Genomic DNA, 20624 nt, shown 5'->3' on the forward strand with positions numbered 1-20624 from the left:
GTCTTATTATTATGACTATTTGCGTCTTGCAGAATACATTTACGTCTGTTACTTATTTATGTTTAACTGATTATTAGTCTTAATTATTTTTCAAAAATTTTGCATATAGTGATCGGTGAGAGAACTTAACTTGTGTTTGGTATAATATTAAACATATTACTACCTAACCTATATTAGCCATGAGGAAAAATTAAAACAAAAAAAGTTATGAAAAAATTACTACAAATGTAGGTAGTAAAAATAAATTTATTACAAAAAATAGTATACATATTGATAGGCTTTAAATAAGAAATTATATAAATCAACCAATAAAAAAAAAAAAAATAATAATAATTTAAAAAACAATCATTAAAATACAATACATGTTATTATAATAAATTAATACAATTAAATGGATGGAATAGTTTGATTATTTGCAAAAATTATTTTATTTGATACAAAGTAATTCAAAATAAATTATGTTTTTATTTGGTATTGACTAGCTACATACAAAATTCTTAATGAATTAATAATGGCTGAAATTACTTGAGTCAGTTGAATAAAATATAAATTTAAAAGAAAAGAAATTATATGAAAAAAAACCAAATTTAAAAATAAACAGCTAAACATATATCCTACCTTTAAGCATGTCTTTACACATATTTGGCTAAATAATAATCTAAACAGTACTTATCCAACTATACCTTAAGAGTGGTGTTACCAGACCCAAGAAAAATAATTTGTGAAGAAATAATTACTAATATGTTAATTAGACTATTATACACTTTTGTACTTATGTATAAAATAGTTTAGTACATTAGCAATATTTCAGCAATCATCAGCTCAAATATACTTCCCAAGTTAATGCATAGTGTTATATACAACATAAAATATAAATTGCCTACTTATTCAAAATAAAATATAAGTGATGCATGATAATATCAAATTAATATAAACGTAACAATCATATAATGAATTTTTTTTGGGGGGGGGGGACAATAATAAATATTAAAAATATACAATAGATGGTATGTAGTTACATCTAGAAATTACTTAACTTTTTTTGTATTTCTATATTTTTTTTTCTCATCAACAATATATAAATAAAATGTATAATAAATAATATAATATATAATACAATATATATTAATCTCAAGTCTTCATAATACTTAGATACAATATCATAAAATCAAAATTATATTGATATAATCCAAAAATTATGTTTGTTCATCAGTCATTTGTCATTATAAAATAATATATAAAAACAGAAATGGTAACAATAGGTATACTATCAATTTATTCAACCATTTAAATCTTTAAGGGTTTCTGGTTCCATCAAACATAGCTAAAAATGAATAATTGATATTAGAATCTAAGTTAATTGATTATATCAATGTAAATATGTTAATATGGTTAGTATTTTATTAAACTCTCTATCATTTAAGATTCTAAAGAAGAATATATTCATTTTACACACTGATTTCAAATGAAATTTTATTTAAAATTAGGTTTTAAACTCTAAAAAAACCAACACTAAAAATATTGATTTTTCTTGGAGATCTTTAGGACGTTACAAGAATATTGTGATATAATATTATAATTATAATATATAAAATATAAAAAATTAATTGATTTGATACATTTATCAATTTTATGAAAAATTTGCATTTTGAAATTTCTGAATAAATATTAGACTTAATTAATCTATTATCAAAGCTATAGATGAATATTAGTATTAGTTTACGTTGACACTAAATTTGTGTCAATGCTTATTTTAATACTTAAATTTTAAGTTAGATATTTACATTATAATTTTTGTTTACCATTGTGATTCTTATACATTTTGAACATTAGATATAAAAAAGAATCCAACATTAAGTTTAAGACACTATAATAGAGTACTCATATCTATATATGATAATGAATTATGTAATTGATATATTCACTTTAAAGTCTACTTTGTTCTTCTTATACTCTATCACACATAAGAGAAATTTCAGGTGGCGATCACTTTTTGTTTGGTTCAGTCGATCCTTCAATTAAATCTTATTATTTTGACTTTCATATCTGAATGCTGTTTTATCATGATTATTTTAGAAAAATACAGATAAATTGTTATTAGAATTTGGAATAACATGTGACATTTTCATGAGCACTGTACTCAAAACGTGTTAGGTTAGACACTCCCATTGCACCTAAAGTTACTCTTGCATGAGATAGAGTAAAGAAAAATTATAGTTCTATAGTGACCATAGTATATTAGATAATGGTTAAAAATTTACATGAGCATTCTCAGCAATAAGCATTTAACGAATTAATAAGTTAATAAAAGCAAAATGAGCATGTATTTTAATTAGCAAGAAATGAAATGTGTACCTTGGACACGGAGATTGTAAGTATGAATAATTTTTGGATTTATCAACAACATCATAATTGGGATTAGAAAAAGACGATGGTTTTGTTAGGTTTATGTAACCAGAATAATCAACTAAAAATTATATAACACAATAAAATATAGTTTGATAAAAGTATTTAAAGTATCAACCATTAATACCAATATTAAGTCAATAACATGTCTACAAAGCAGTTTAGAATTTTTTAACTAATAATTAACATTTAACACATAAAATTATGATTAAAATGAAAAATTATTATGGGTAATTCAACTAACCTGGATTATGCAACATAGGCCTCAATTCCAAATCATCTTTGTTTTCAGAATGTTCAGAACTGTTTAGACATGAATTTAAATTGTTTTCAGACACGGTTGAACAATTCAAATATGTTGGTGCAGTTAAAAGACTTAAGTAATCAGTTGAAACCGATCCCTCCGTATTCATTCTCATATACACTTCGTTTAAATTCATATAATGCTATAAGTGAAATATTAATAAAATTTAAGTTTTTAAAATATATTTTATATATGTATAAGATATATCATTATTTACTACTTACTGATTTAGTACCATCTTGTAATAAATCGCCCAGGCGTTCAGCTAAATCAGTGAATGAAGGCCTTGCCATAGGATTCATTTTCCAACAGTCTAACATTATATTGTATCTAAACATAAAAAAAAAACAAAAAAAATTTTAAAATATTATAATCATTGACAACTTAAATTTAAAACGTTGTTTTTAAAATTTACATTTCAGAATTAGCATATTTTGGTTGTTCCATTCGATAACCTTCAACCAGTCTATTGAATAGGTCATTAAACTTTTGAATATCTAATAGAGTTAACAAAATAATGACATAAATATAGTCTTTCATCAAATGTTTAAATGGCATTATGAAAATTAAAAACATTTAAAGATATTTACTTGGATATGGAGTAACTGCTAATGAGAATATTTCCCACAGAACAATACCAAATGCCCAAACATCTGATTGTGTTGAAAAAACTCGATCACGTAGAGATTCTATTGCCATCCATTTTACTGGCAAAAGATCCTACAAATTGAAAATAACTAGATATTACAAATACTGAAAAAACATAAATACTCCTTTACACAAGAAAAAGGTACAGTTTCACACATAATGAATAATAGCTGGCCGTCAAATCTCCTACACATAACTGCTGGTATATGGCACTATGGTAGGACATGTGCAGCTTTTCTCTTGTGGAAATGAGTATAATATATCATACTAGGTACCTTATCAGACTTCTTTTTGTAATTCTCACTATTATACATAGTTTTTGCAAATCCAAAATCACATATTTTAACAATATTTTCTTCAGCTAATAGAATATTTCTTGTTGCTAAATCACCATGTAGAATCTTGAAAAAAAAATTCAAATATTAACTATTCATACCTTCTTTATTTCAGGAATATACTTTTCTACTAGCAAGATATTCCATTCCTCGTGCAACTTGAAATGACCAACATATTAAGTCATGAGTACATGATGGCTTAACAATCAAATTTTTATAATCTCCACGATAGTTGCTCCGCCACTCAGGTTCAACTTCATCAGGGACCAAATACCCATCAGAACCAATTTGTGTATTACTATCTTCACATTTTTCAGATAAATTGGTATTGTTAGGAACATTTACATAGTATGGATTTCTAATTGGCAAAAAAATAGTTAAAAATTATTATTAAATAACCAAATTGATTGTTTGAAAATACTAAATTCTAGTTTAAATTACTTAGATATTGTTTTAATATTGTAATCTAAAGAGCCATCTGCTGAAATTTGGTTTACAAAACAGTCTCTCTGTTTCAACATGTACTGATGAATATTTCCAAAACGACAATACTCTACAATCACCATTAGTTCTCCTAAAATATATAGTATAATAACTAATCTGGTAAAAAATTTAAGTCAATTAAAAATATTTTAAATATCATTACTTTTGTTTATATTTCCCGTGTAAGCTCCAAGTAAGTTGACCACATTCAAATGCCTACCAAGATGTATCATAATCTTCAATTCAGAAGCTAGGGCTTTAATGTATGATGGATCTGTATTTGGTTTTATCATTTTTACAGCAACAGTTGTAGTAGTATCTTTATCAATTATACCAATTGCCTCAGCTTTAAAGACAACTCCGAATGCTCCCGAACCTAATTGCTTACCTGAATATAAAATTATAGTTTAAATGTATATATGCCATATGGATTTAATTATAATATGAAAATAATAAATGTATATCATTGATATCATTGTTTGACCTAAATAGTTATAAAATAAAAAACTACAAGTCAATTTTCTTAAATCGTTTACCAAGTTTTAGTTTATCTCTAGGAAACTCCCATCGTTTATCATAAGGAAGTAGTTCTGCCTGTTCTTCAATACCTAAATCAGGATTCCAGCTTTCAACAGCACCATTCTCAAAATGTAACAGACCAGCTAGAGCTAGTTCTTTTTTTAATTTCTATAGTAAAATGTATGCATAAACATTAAATGTAGTTTGAAAATATAGTATCATATTATTAATTACCTTTTCTCTCTTTAAATGTACAGCACAGCATATCATAAGGACTCCCAAAAGAATAGTTAACACAGAACAAAAAGCAATGAGAGTAAAATGTTCATGCTCTAAAGGTTTATCTATAAAACAACACATTAAAAAATGTTTTTCTAAAAATATTAAATAATTTTTCAAATAATATAGGATGTTTCATGAAGAACGCAGTTTTTGAAATCCTTACTAATTTGTTATTTTTAGGAAAGTGGCACTGTTCTTATAATTTTTGTTGTTTGTGGTTGTTTAGGAATTTAGTGAATAATCAGTATATTATGTATAATGTTTAATTGTCGTCATGGAACGGTATACAATTGAGCAACGAGCAACATGTCTTGTTTATTAAAACCCATTATTATAACATGGCGAGTGTGTTGCTGCTAACTTCATACGATCCTCAAACATTGTGAAACAATGACTGCAATAGTGAGGCCGGTCAGTAAATTCAAAGACATAGGACCAATTTCAAACATTAATACTCTTGGGCGCAAGCGAGCCCAAAGTTTGATTATTTGATGTTTCGCTGTTGTTAACGACTCTAGAGAGGGTCATATACACAATATCACATTTCACACTTGAACCTCAACTAATAGTGAAATAATATGCATCATTAATTAAGTATTTCTGATAAATAAAATTTATTTATAGCAAAACTAAAAACTGCGCCCTTTATGAAACACCCTATACAAGAAAACAAGAATTATTACTGGAAAATATTTGATCTTTAATAAATTACATAAATTGTTATGTTCTCATCAATAAGAACTTTTTATTTGTAATACTAATAATATTATATATATTATATTTTGTTAACATACCAATTAGAAATAATGTATTGGTTGAAATAGCACTGCCAACTTTATTTGAAACATTGCAAATATAATAACCTTCATCTTCTAATGCAGTAAACCGTATAACAAGTGTTTGATTTTTATCCCGCAATTCAACCCTATTACTGTCATTTTTATTTAACCTAAGTATTTGGCCATTCTATAAGTTAAAATAAAATCATTATTATAAATTACATTACTAATAAATAAAATAACTCACTTTAAACCAAGTAACAGTAGGTGGTGGCATGCCTTTATTAATATAACAATTAAATTGGACAGGCTTACCAGTTTTTACTTTCGAAATACTTGAATTTGATAATTCACTAATAACTGGTATTTGTGATTCTGTAATTTTATTAAAACAATTAATTTTGTACTATATAAAAACAAGGTAATAAAATAAAAATTATGATATTATTTTGATTTTAGAAAAATATTTACTCTGGACTAATACAGAATACAATATTGTTGCTGAATTCTTCTCGTACATTTCAGGTACCATACACAAATATTCTCCATCAAATGCATTTGTGATATTTTTTATTATCAAATATGAACGATACGAAAGTTCTGTTTTATTATTAATTAATATGACATCTATAACACACATATTACAAATAATTTATAAAAATCTATTATTTAAAAAATAAAATTTGTTTATACTTTTAATAATTTGAAGAAATTAATAAAATATCAATAAAACGTAGTTTAAATAGCAACAATTGCTTTTTTGTATTAAAATAAATGTGCTCACTTTTATTGTTATTCACTGGACTTTCTGCATTATTTAAATCTCGATAAATCCATTTAATATTTTGATTATAATTATACTTAGAAGCTCCGCATTCAATTGTTATATCATCGCCATCAACAACAATTGGTGGACCTTTGATAGCCAACCCATTTGATACATCTAAAATAATATCATAGTGTTACATAAAACCGTGTTTTAAATTGAAATTATAATACAAATTAATTAATTTTTTTCCAATTTCTTATTTGTTTATTTAGTAAAAATTAAGCTATAAATTATATACATATCAATGTAATGTAATATCACAGAATATATTAAATTTCATATATTCTGTGGTAATATCATATAAAACGAGGTCTGGCTATTAAATAACGAGACTGCACGCGCAGAGAGTGCCCTACTGCCCTAGAGTGGTTGAGAGGTTAGGGAAACCGAATACAGCGCTGGTTAAAAAAATAAATAGCTGGAAGTGTCTATTAAGCCATTACAAAAACAGGTTATATTCAGTGTACTAGTATTTTTTCTGTAGTGGTTAGAAACGATTGTGTTTTTTTCTCTTACCGAAATCAATGTTAGAAAAAATGTTAAAAAAATTAATAAAATTGTGCGAAAAGATCGTCGTATGAACATTCGGATGATTGCTGAAGTTGTAACGCCGATGAAGAGACCGCCAGAAAATTTGTACATGAAGAAAGTCTGTGCGGCGTTGGTCCCAAAAAATTTGACTCCCCATCAAAAACTCGTCCGTCAACAAATCTGCTCAGACATTCTTGAGAGGTTAAAAGAAGAGCCTGAATTTATGGAAAACATCATCACTTGCGATGAAACATGAATATTCCAATACAATGTCGAAACTAAGTGGCAATCCATGCATTGTAAGACTCCTGCATCGCCAAGAATGAAAAAAAGGAATATAAAAACAAGCCATACTGATCGTTTTCTTCGATATCAACGGCGGCATCATGATGACTGAATGGGTTCCAAAGGGTTAAACTGTGAACCAACATTACTATTAGACAGTTTTGGCAACACTCGCGAACGAGTTCGTAAGAAAAGATCGATGATGTGGAAAAACAAGTTGTGGATCTTTCCATCTTGCACCAGGATAACGCACATGCCCATAATGCAATGTCTGTGGAGCATTATTTAGCCGTTAAAGGCACTCCAGTGCTCGAACACACGCCTTACACACCCAACTTGGTACCTTGTGACTTTTACTTGTTTCCGAAGATCAAGTCTACCTTAAAAGAACCCGTTTTGAGTCGATGAAAGAGGTAAAACGAAAATCGGCAGAACTTCTGAATGGTCTTACGAAATCAGACTTCCAGCACCAGCACTGATTCGAGCAATTATTGAAGAAACGAATGAAACGGCGTGTGTAAAGACAAGGAGAGTATGTTGAAGGGGAAAATTCAATTGTGGAATAATTTTTAATATAAAACCATTTTTCATAAGCAGTCTCGTTATTTAATAGCCAAACCTAGTATATTAAAAATATAAAAAGTTCATGTAACAATATTTGTTCACGCCAATCTTCAAAACCACTCAATAAATTTTTATGACATTTTGTAAATGTCTTTTATTTAGATAAGATAGTTATCTCAAAAAATGGCCTTTATTTAATTTGTTTTCATTGCAAAATTAAGAATAGGTACTTTATAATACACGGACAAGGAGTTCTCACTTATTAACAAATTGTGTAAGTTATTAATAGATGGCAGTGTAAGTTAATCCATAACCTATTGACATCTGTAATATCTATAGCTTTCAATTTTAATAGTTAACTTTTTATTATATAATAATAATATATTGTACACATCAAAATTGTTATCGAAGCTGTCGTTACGCTAAAGCTATATTGTCATAATTCATAATATATTTATAATTAAATATTCTATTCAATAATATTATAAAAATTAAAAGCTATTTGTTGGTAACTAGATCAATTGAAAATAAAAAAACAACTGATCTTTGGCACAGACAATACTACCAAGACAGCTATATAGTATATTATATTAATTAAACTTTGTGTTATGTCTAATATATTAAAAAAATCCCATAAAAATATGATCTTACCAGTGACAAAAAATGTAGATTCATGATTATTATTTCCAAATTCATTTGTAGCGTTACAAAAAAGTATTCCAGTTTCGATAGCAGTAATATTCACTAATGATATAAGGAATGTTTCTTTAAACACGGTTTCTTTATACATGCTTCTCTGTAAATTCAAAATATTATTTTTTTAAATGTTTTTACTTGTTATTTATTAAAAAACAAATTTACATGAATTTGGGTAAATGATTCTTCACATTCAGGATAATTTGGGCACTTCTTAAAAGCCCACTCAACTTCTGGCAAAGGGTAACCACCTATATAACATTCAACACTATACATTTTTCCCAGCTCATAAAACACTTTTGAATTAGAACTATTGGTTATTTGAACTAATGGTTTGTCTGAAATATAAATTATAAACAAAATAACAAATTATAAAATTGAACCCAACAATTTTAGAATCATCAGCTACCTTCAACTAGCAAGGTTACAGTAATTTGTTTCACATGTGCATCATTATCTGCAATTAATTCATATGTACCAGAATCATACAGCTGTAAATCTTTTATAACTAATTTGGATGTACTTTTGTCATTTTCAACTGATATTTTTTCTGGATTCATCCCTAATTCTTTACCATTAGGATCTCTCCTAAAGATATAAAATACAATAAACAATTACAAACAATACAATAACAATAAATTAAATTTATTGTATAATTTCTGTTTCAATTACCATACAAGAGATGGTTTTGGGTACGCTGATACTTGAATTATCCATTGTACCTGTCGAGTTCCTGCCCTACGTGTTATTACATAAACATTACCTTGAACTGACAAACTTAAATAAGTCATATCAGGTGCTGTAAGTATACATTTAAAAATGAAATAATTTAGTTATACAATATTTGTATGACTTACTAAATGCTTTAAGTTTGTATGTAGCACGGTTTTTATGCCCAGAATGTACTGTTACTTCACAAACATAATCACCTTCATCTTCAGAAGTGACATTTTGAATACTCAATAACCGACTACCAATACTTTTACCAACTCCATGTTTTAAACCATTATAGAAATTTTCTTTACCAACTAACACATGCCCATCCTTAAAAAAAATCTAACATATAATAACTATTTTTTATTTTTTGGCTATTACTACTGAACTATAATAGCTTGAAAAATTAATATCAAATTTAATATTATTTATATAATTATCAGATAAATATCAAACCTGTAACTTCTGTTCATCAGGAACTTTCCAATGTAATGTAAAAGAAATACCAAGATCCATGCTTACAGAACAATTCAGGGTTAAATTTTGACCAATAATTAAATGATCTGTATGAGCATCACTACTATTGATATAAGGCATAACTACTTTATGTACTTTAGCTGAAAATTATAATTATAAATCATGTTTACTTTAAAAAATGCAGTATTTTCAAATTGCAATTGATACAAAATTAAAGCAGTTTAAATGCAAAAAGCCTGTAAGATACAAAAAATATTTATTTATAATAAAATAATACAGGGTGTCCTATGAGGAGAAACTCATTAGCCATAGACAACTCGCCGCCCAGATAAAAACCAGTTTTTAGCCGTTTTATCTATAAACTACAAAAATCATTAAAAATTATAAAATTAATGAAAATAAAATGTTTTGAGGTCAAAATTTTCAGAAAAATAAACTCTATAAAATAGGTATCTTAGTTTTTTTTTATAATTTAAAATTGTTTTAAATTTAAAAATGAAATACATGTTGCCTTTGTCTATGTGATAAAAAAACAGATTTATGATATATTTATTATCTCAGGTGATATCGTAATGGGTAAATACTCGCAGGACACCCTAAATATTTAAAATTATAATTGTATTTTACTATTTTTATAAATTACAATAATAACCAGGACCTCATTAGTCAAAAACTCATAAATCATAACATACCTCATTACAATATAATTTATATAAACTATATAAATAATAAAAATTGAATTAAATATTAAAAAATGAACTATTTCTTAATTTTTTGAAATTAAGTAAGTATTATTATATCATGATATAACTTAAAATAAAAAACATAATTAAAACATGGCAATACCATAAAAATAATTAATTAATTCAAAATAAAGAAAATTAAATTTAACCTACATTAGAGGTGGATAGAGTACTTAAAAATAATTGACTGTAGTAATTAATACTCAGAATTACTAAATATTTGTCAAAATACTTTTGGTATTCCAGCTGATAAAGCAGATAATTTTTTCCCACATGAACAAAAATAATTCTTGAGTTAATTATTTAATATTTAGTCTTGAACCAAAATAACTATAAAAACTTGTAATATATTTTATTATAACAATATATTTATCTTAAAACTTATTAAATAAGAATTCATACAAAATACTGTATAAAGTTTTTTTTATAAATGAGGTATTCCTAAATTTAGGCAACTTACGAGACAAATTTTACTTGTTATGAAATTTAGAATTATATTTTAAATTATAAATAACCTACATTCAATAACCAATCACCATGTAAGTAACAATACTAACTCACGATTAATGTAAACAGTTAATTCTCGTAATTCATTGCTGTTATTTCTTTTTGCCTCACAATAGTATAAACCAGAATCTTGAACTGAAGGTGACCTAAGTGTATATCCTATTTTCGGATCATATTCTAAATTATCAGTAATCTGAAATATGAATATATAATTTTTTTTTTTTTAAAGTTACATTCACAACAATTGTATAAAAATACACTCTGAAGCCAAACGCAGTTAAGCAAGTTTAAAAAAAAAATTGAATGGATAGACAAAACAAGTCTAAAATATCCTTACACATAATAATAATATGGTAAGTTGCATAACTTTTTTTGCCATAGTATTCAGCATAACAAGAATATATTCCTGTACTAAACATTGTCACTGAGTAGAGTAAGAATCCAAGCTTTGGGTCATAATGCAATTCCATGCCATCATATGTGTTACCAGGCACCAACTAAATTAAAAGAAAATTTAAGCATTCACATCCAAAACACATAGCAAATAAGATTAAAATGTTAGTACATTCAAAAATTAATTAATCATAATATTTTATAAAAGCTGATAAATGTGATCAACTTAAAATGTAGTTACATTCCGTATAGAACAAATATTAGGAACATAAAAACCCAGCGCAATTAATGAGTTAATTAAAATCATAAAAATAAAAAGTTAACAATGATGAATACATTATACACATTTTTAATCATACTAAATTATTTCTCACAATAACATATAATTTAAATTCTTAACCCAATATTTATGAGGGCAAGTTTTAAGGAAAATCAGGTTATAAGAATAAAGCAATACTTTATTAATTCATAAAAACAAAATAATGTATTGAGTTTTTCTGTGTCAACAAGAGTGATTAGTCAGAAGTCAGTAGTATAGTTAAGGAAGTTCAGAATTCGTATATTTTTGACAATGAACGCATATTACTCTCCTGGCATCAAGAGAAGTAATCTGCTTCCCGACCAAGACGTGTTAAATTATGCACATCTCTACAATATTTGAATGGCACAAAATGTAGGAAATGCCAACCAACAGTCACTACCATCACTGCGAAACGGGTTACAAAGCACAACAGAAAACGAAGGCTTTAGTTAGTGGGAAAGTCATTCTTGGGGTAAATAAAAGTTTTTATTGAAAGTAGTGCAAAAGAATGAACTACAACTCACAAGGGAAATAACCACTTGTAAGACCAGGATTAAGATAGAAAAAAAAAAGTAAGACTAAGGATGGATTAAAATGATTGATCAATGGATAGAGAAATTTGAAGACGAAAGAAAAAATATTAGTTAAGGGGCCATGTTTACTTATTACCTAGGTGCCCATTCTCAACTAGCTACACCACTGGTTATAGTCAATAATCAAACACAAATCATTTGTTCTTAACTAATTGATTTGTTTAGTAAACAACGACTATATATTTTGTTTAAAAATAAATTGAAGAGCCGTGATTAAAATCTCTTACCTCTTCTTCATCTTTAGTCAATGTTACATTTATATCTGGTGATGTTGGCCGACAAGGTATAATAACATTACCAAATTCATCCTGAGACAATAAAACTAAATTTTCAGGAACCGCTAATAAATGTGTATCATCTAAACATTAAAACAATATTTATTTAATTAATTTACACTGAAGTTTAAACACTAACAACAATAATTGAATTTAAGAAAATGTAATTTTTTAATTTTACAATTTATTACATGAACAAAAAATGATATTTAAATTAAAATATCTCTTAAATATTTGATAGGTAACCTTAAATCCTAAAAATATAGGTATACATAAAATAACTAATTCCTGTAGGTAATTGGGTCTAAACATAGAAAACAAAATTGACTTAATTAAAATAGTATCAATTAAAAAAAAATTTTAATTCCATATCAAAGCCTATAAAAGTGTTTTTATTTAATTTTAATTTAAAATACTTACGCTGAACAAATATATATATTTTTGCTGAATTTTGTTCGTCTACTCCTAAGTCTTCAGACAATGGATCACAGTAGTAGTATCCAGTATCTAAATAACTTGCTCTTCTTAGTGATAATAGAGATATATAACTATTATTAGCCAATCCTTGTGATATGTCGATTGAAGAATTCTATTCAAATTGTATAACATAAGACAATTAATTTAATTTTTGCCATATGCAAGAAAAAAAAATTAATTTAAATAGGTATTGAATAATTATATGATTAAATAGATGTAATGTGCAAATTGTGCAAAGTGCAATGCAGTATTTTAGTAGGTACTGGTTCATTCAGTGGTATAATTGTGAAGAGACAAGGGGGCTCATGATGTAACCGATTAGAATAAATATAATAAAATCAATTAAAATGTACATTATTTTGTTTAGCAATCAGAACCGTTACGATGTAAATATTAATTTATTAATCCTTACTTTTTCTATAAGTAAAGTAGGGTCATATTGATTTTGATTCCATTTTACAGGTACATCTCCAGTACACTTAAGTGTGAGATCAGCCCCAGAAGTCAGGGTAAGTTCAGGAACATCTGGCCATATATTTACATCTGAATGAAATAACAATCAAAAATATTTTATTAAATCATCATAATACGCAATTCTGGAAAGAATGCATTGCTCGTGAAAACGCAATCATATTCATATTAAAATATTCCGAGAGACAAGAGAATAATATCATAATATAGGTAAAATGTTTATCAATGCCGTAGCCAATATGAATTTATGGAGCCGTGGGTGGAAGAAAGGGGAACTAGGAGCAAATGCCCTCATCAGAATGGTGATATAAAGTAACAACTAACAGGTGATAATTGATAAATATTCTAGTTCTACAAAAACTAGAGAAAACAATTAAATCCCCTCCCCTCCCCAAAAAAATTTCTGGTTACGGCACTGATATTAATAAACATGCCATTAGCGCGTACTGTAGAACGGTGAGAACAAGTTTGTGGTATAAATAGCTTAATAATAGTCAAAACTCTAAATATTAAAAAATGTAATTGTGTAGAACGTATAGATAAATAGATGTATGGAAAATAATAAATATTATAGTTTATAACTTATAAATATAACTGTAGTTATAACTTATAAGTTATAACGTTATAAGTAACTGTAGTTACTAATTACTACTATAGTTAATAAAATAATAACTAATATAAGTATACTGCAGCCATACAGGTATACTTGCTATTGGCTAAAAGTTTCAACCTCTATAATTTCTATTTTTTAATGACCTGCAACAAAATAAAATCGTTGAGGGGAAATTGTCTTGATTATCATTTTTGAGTAACAAGAAAAAAACAAAATCAATTTTTGTACACGCTTACTCAGTAAGTTCCAACTAAATCAAATTTCTACAAAAAATTACGCAACACGCAAGTTGAATGAAGCATTTTGCTGTCAAAAATAGTGATGTAGACACACAAAACAAACATCGCAGTAAAATCAAAAAAGGAAAGTAATGTTAAGTTTATTATTCATTGAGCAAAGTCAATAATAATAAACATGTAGTCACTTTTCACTTTTGAGAATATCATCGAACGAGTGCACGAGCCTTAATCTCCACAACAGCTTACCCGCAATAACATCCACCGGAGGGCCACCTTTTGTGAGCTATTACTCTATACAATTCATATAACATAATATACTTAACACCCTTTATATTTAATTTCTAGTCGTAAGGCGATAATGAATTTATTCATTGACAACATTATAAACGATTTATGACATGGTAAAACGATCATAAATAAAACATACATAACGCTATTTATAAACATTTTTAACGTGAATAAGAGAAATGAATTATATTTTCCACACGAATAATAAAAACGAAAAAACACAAAATCAATTCATCCACCTAACTAGATAACTTGTTTAGCTTTTAAATCTACTCTTAAAAAAAATAAATAAATTGCCCTCTGTTAAATATTTAAAATAAAAATATCATTGTTTATGCATAAGATATTTATTTGTATTTCCTAGAAATATAAATGATAGTATTATCTATATCCGGCATAAATCCCCGATGATTTTTTTCTAACTTATTTAAAATATACATACTATTATAAATACTATGGTAATAAAATATTATAAATTTTAATCAATACATATATTTCAAACTATTGTATACATTTCTGCTAGCTATCCTATCAAGGAATAATAAAAATTAATAACAATAATGATAATCTAGTCTGTATTTTACTACTTAAATAATGAGATACTTTAAAAAAAACTCATTTTATCGAAAATAAATGTTTTTTTGAAATATGTTTGATACATAATTTGAGGTCATTAAAATTTATAAAACAGAGTTTTTGATAAAGATTTTTTTTTTTGTCGTTTTTTTTTTTAATCCATACGTTATTTATTTTCTTATTTCCAATCAAAATTCAGAATATTTTTAGAGAATTTCAAAACTTGTACGAAAATCAAATTTCTAACGAATAAGTTGTTAATTACTAAGAACATAAAAACAATTAACCAACTCTTTGACTTTAATTTAGGCACTTTAGACACGTCTGATTTTCGAAATAACGTACTTTCAACATCGCGTTCAAAATTAACTGAACTACATAGCAGATTAATGATTTAGGTAATGAAATTATTGAGTGTTTAAAATGTTTAAATAGTTAAACAGTAAATGATCTAATTAAATAAGAGATGGCTCTTCTAAGAAAGTTGTCAACGTCGATAACAACGATAAAAAATATTTTATTACTATTAATCATGACTAAAATAACCTAACCCACAAAGGGGTCAGAAGGCAATATAGTTAAGCAAACAGTGGTGGGGCAAGCTGTGACATTTAAAGGAAGGAAACATTTCAGGAAAAAAAGGATTGCTATTATAAAATTACTGCTAACTGCTAAGCCAATATACAAATATATATTATATTTTATTATGTGCCTACAAACAAATTTGCCCTCAAGAGTCAAGATCGATTTCTGCAGGCGCCTATGGGCTAAGGATAGCGACTGTGCAGGAGAATCATAATTTACTGACGTTTATAATCAAAATATTAATTAAAATAAATGTAGTTTCAAGACAGTAAAATGCGGACAAGTGGATACCGCTCTGCTGTATAAAATTTTTCGACCATACCTATCATTGTATAATGAATGTGTTATATTTAAATTCAATGATAAACTATTGCACACGAAAAACGATTTTGAGAGATGGCTAAGAGGTTTTGTGTCCTCCTAGCACACTTTTATAATTATATAAATAATCAAGTTGGATAATTAAAAAAAAATTATAAAAATCGAAAATATATCAAGGCTATAAATGGCGAAACTTCCAGTGAACTTATTTTGGTAAAGGTAGAAAAACTTGTTGGTAATCTTCTATTCAAATTTCTAATGTAAACTACGAAAACATATAATATAATAATTTGTACATTTTCGGGATTTTTGAGATGGAAAAATTTAAAATTTAAATGTAAATAAAAAATAATCGTGACTGTATAGGGTACAGTATTTTACATTACAGTATTTCTACATAGTATTTTTGAACTGCTATAAAAATATCTTATGAGGACCTTTGAAAATATTTATATTTTACATATATTTTACTCATAAGACACTTAAATTTAAAATATCATAAAAACCCGACCGAGAGAACACAGATAATATCTTCACTTAAAGTTTGATAATAAGCCAATTCACCCTAATATATCAAAACTAACGGCACACTATTAAAATTGGTAAACGAAAACTTGCTTTGGCGTACGTATTTAAGACGGAGACACAGAGCCACATTTAACGAGGGGCAAAGGGCGGCAAATTTTTGAGAATCAACATAAAATAAAAAATTAAGGGTGGCATATTTTAATTTGCCCTGGAGTGGCAACATAGCTTAACGGGGCACTGCGGAGACAACAGTAGGGACAACACATGCGGGTACTATAATATCCTTTACAAAACTCTGAAATAATTAATATCCGGGTAAAAATAATATGCCCTTAAATTGTTATTATATATGCATATATGTATATCGTATCAACAAAAAACAAATCTTTAATATTACAATTTTTATTTCAATTAAGTTGATTAATAATATTCACTTTTAATTATTAAATTATTATATATTTTTTTTATTTATTTATTTAATTTTGAGTACCTATTTTTAATATTATTAATTTTTTAATTTTTAATATTCATTTTCAACAAATAAAATTGTTGCATGTTTAAAATATATTAAAAAATTAATATTAAACATTTTAGGTTAATTAAACATCTTGATAAAAATTTACGGATCTACTTAACATTTAGCCATTATCGGGCTGCTGTCAGACATAACTTCGTATAATACCTATTATATATTATGTACCTATTATAATATATACTTTTACACTTTGTTTATTATTTGATTATCTTCAATTTATGTGTATATAATATATATGTATTAAGTAAAATATAAATTTTATCATCGACATCAACATGCCTTTAAAAAGTAATTTCTTTTTACGATCTTTAAGTAAAAACCTCGAAATGTGCAAAAGAAAATTTCTGATATTGATTTATATAAGAGTACCTAAATCAAATTTGTAATTGATCTATCAAATTTTTGATCAAATAAATAAAAACATGCAAACGCAAGAATTTTCAGATCCTCCGATAATATTCAATATCTTTTAATTTTTTAATTTATAGTTTTTTATATTATATTTATTATATTATAAAATTATACTTTTTTTGAGAATCATTTCAATAAGAATAATTTAGTGGAATTTAATACTATATTTTTAAGCTGAAGTGGTTTACCCAAACCTAAAACATTTTAATTTTAACAACATAATCAAAACTAAAATTCAAACATTTCATAGAAAATGATAATTTAATTATCAGTGACATATTTTAAGTTTCAAGGATTTAATAATAATTTTTGGATTACAATAAAAAAACTAAAATGATTAAATTTATGAGTGATTGCAAGAATATACAATTTCGTCAACATTTTAACTTTAAGAGGACGCTACACCCGCATGTGTTGTCTCCGTCTTACAAGTACGTAACATTGCAAAAACTTTTTCGCGCGGGAAAGAACCGAGAAGGCTACAGTCATAACTAAGAAACGAAATTCTCACCACAGATAAAAGGGAATTTCGACTGTGCAACGTTGTTTTTATTTTTTTGATATTAGAACTGAAAAAAAAGTTATTCGATTTTTAAAAATGCAAAAATAGTGAATTTTGAAACAATAAGAACTTTTTTTTCTATTTGTGATATCGAAAAATTGAAAACAACGTTGCACAGTAAATGTTCTCCTTATTATTTGGTGAAAATTTCGTTTCTTAGTTATAACTGTAGCCTTCTCGGTTCTTTCCCGCGCGAAAAAGTTTTTGCATTTAATTAATCTATTATTTCTAAATGATGAATCAATTATTTTAGTAATTTATATGAAACATATACATTTAAAGTTTTAGACGTTTTAGTATTTTACATACAATATTTAAAGTTGGGATTCTATTAAATAACTTATACCTATTTATTGACTAAATATTAATCTAATATTACTGACACTAATATACAGCTATATTCTTATAATCTTATTGTACCTCATTTTTTCAAATATATAAGCACTAATATTTATAAATCTTTTTTTTTAAAGACAAACACTAATGTACAGGACAATTTAATAAATTGGATCACTATTGGAATAATTTGTTGCATTAAAATATAGTACCAATATAGATACTTATACTATGATGTAACACACTCTCCCTATATTATATAAGGTATAAGTCATAATATTGAAAAACATCTGCTTTCCTAATTTTAGTATTATATCTATATTTAAAACCATTAAAAGCTAAAAAAAACACATTTACATGCATATTGTTTACACTGCATCCCATAAAACTCATTCTTATAGTTTTAAATACCCATCAAAACTAAGGATTTAATAATATCACAAACATTATACAGCAATAAACCTACTTACCACTGGGACCATCTGATTTTTATCAATAGGTTATAACACTTATGAAATTGTAGAAAACAATAGATTATAATTAGGTAACTAATAAATTAAAATATAGGAATTTAAAATTGATTTCCTAAATTTAAATTTAAAAAAATTATATCCCTGAGGTAACTGTTGGTCATTCCTCAGTGTGTTCACATGTAGTGTGTAAGAACCCATTTAATGATTCCTTTTTCTTGGAAGTAAATATTATAACAAAACACCTAATACATTAGAGAAAGTATAACTATTAAGTAACAACATGGAAAAACATAACAATGACAAATAGGTAGGTACCTACCTAGTTAAAATCAGTTAACAATTGAATTAAAAACTACTTAATAGCAATTATGATAATCTTCAAAATTATTTTAATGTTCAAATAGCCTATAGGTCATATTAATCAAAATAATATTAAATATAATAGTTTCATACCCGGTTTCATCTTTGTCAAGTTAATCATATATTTTTGTGTGCAAAAGAGTTTGATAGATATCATTACTTATAGAGACTTTATATAGATACCTACCATATTATATTATCATATAGTAAGGTACTTAAAATTAAGCAATATAATTGATTTAATTGATTGTTAAAACTAAACTGATATTTTAATAAAAATAGGTACAATTTAATCATATTTTCAATTAAGTAGTATTCAGCATTATGATTTTATAACATACTATATTTCAGTCTTATTTTTGGTTTTAAATTACAATTTTTTGGTAGTTTTGAAACAGTAGAAACTAATTATAAATCAAAATCAAAATCAATGATTGCTTAGAAAATAATTCTTGGAATAGTTATTCGAGTTGTCCAAGGTTTTATACCATCGTAATTTAGTAAACATCGAAAAATTTACTATTATTTAATTATAGCCGCGAAAATAGTTTATGTTATACATCAGATTTCTGTCGGTTTTACGACGTCCCACCCTTCATAAAATCGATGCCCTGCCCAAAATACCATAAAATAAAAATACGTAAATTATTCCGAACTACAAAGCATTTAAAAATTAATATAACCAAAAACTATACACTATTTCAAACCACACCTTTCAGAAACAAACAATATTAAATCGGCCAAAAAATATATATATTAATACAAAGATTAAATTCTGACTCACCCGCAGAAGAGACTGTACCCAACATAGCAGCGGCTGCGATACATAATCCGAGGGCGAAGTGAACATTAATTATCATTTTCTTATTGTCGTTCAGGTTTTTGTTTCATTACTGTTTATCTCCTCTTTTTGATGAGTCGTCACAATGTTTCTAAATAATTGTGTTGATCGACAGCAATGACTACTGTCGTTCGTCAACCGGAAGTCGACGAAAACCAGTAGGCCCTGTAACAGCAGGCATGTCGTGCTGAATTTGGTCACAAAACTGTCAGCCGACAGACCGATTACCAAGGCACACAACGACGAGCGGCGAGGGCGACGGTAACACGTCAACTGGCCAAGGACTTTGACGCGGTGACTGATAAACATTGGAATTTCAGCGCCACTTCTGCCGGCGTACCAAC

The 20624-nt window shown here is 26.6% G+C and overlaps 1 protein-coding gene across 7 annotated transcripts; it reads right to left on the bottom strand.

Annotated features, from left to right (window-relative positions):
- Nucleotides 1–228: 228 nt before the first annotated feature.
- On the bottom strand, nt 229–20563 carry LOC107173314 (PDGF- and VEGF-receptor related). 7 transcript variants are annotated; one of them, XM_015523805.2, is made up of 27 exons: nt 20224–20562; nt 13554–13684; nt 13085–13253; nt 12617–12747; nt 11157–11295; nt 9832–9992; nt 9519–9705; nt 9334–9460; nt 9071–9249; nt 8827–8999; nt 8617–8761; nt 6541–6699; nt 6228–6383; nt 6004–6131; nt 5772–5943; nt 4930–5039; nt 4713–4863; nt 4340–4564; nt 4135–4267; nt 3817–4051; nt 3634–3759; nt 3301–3430; nt 3126–3207; nt 2935–3040; nt 2651–2852; nt 2356–2467; nt 229–1324 (listed from the first exon to the last, which is right to left on the bottom strand). In XM_015523805.2, exons 1-27 carry the CDS (start codon nt 20297–20299, stop codon nt 1315–1317), a joined length of 3855 nt encoding a protein of 1284 aa, XP_015379291.1. In that variant the 5' UTR covers nt 20300–20562; the 3' UTR covers nt 229–1314. The 7 variants fall into 7 exon arrangements, with proteins under 7 accessions (XP_015379291.1, XP_015379290.1, XP_015379292.1 ...); XM_015523804.2 differs by lacking the exon at nt 11157–11295 and adding an exon at nt 11440–11599; XM_015523806.2 differs by lacking the exons at nt 2356–2467; nt 11157–11295 and adding an exon at nt 11440–11599.
- Between the last annotated feature and the right edge of the window lie 61 nt (nt 20564–20624).

Source organism: Diuraphis noxia, unplaced genomic scaffold (genome assembly GCF_037042655.1).
Source record: "Diuraphis noxia isolate RWA-SAM2 unplaced genomic scaffold, SU_Dnox_SAM2 contig0002, whole genome shotgun sequence".
NCBI classification, from domain to species: domain Eukaryota; kingdom Metazoa; phylum Arthropoda; class Insecta; order Hemiptera; family Aphididae; genus Diuraphis; species Diuraphis noxia.

What these genes read in the sequence shown, in the direction of transcription:
- LOC107173314 (XM_015523804.2), bottom strand. Translation starts at nt 20,299, where the DNA reads ATGATAATTAATGTTCACTTCGCCCTCGGATTATGTATCGCAGCCGCT. An exon ending in TGTAACCTTGCTAGTTGAAG is followed by an intron (nt 9,000 to 9,070) that starts GTAGCTGATGAT and finishes TTTATATTTCAG; the next exon opens with ACAAACCATTAGTTCAAATA. An exon ending in TACAAGATGGTACTAAATCA is followed by an intron (nt 2,853 to 2,934) that starts GTAAGTAGTAAA and finishes TTTCACTTATAG; the next exon opens with CATTATATGAATTTAAACGA.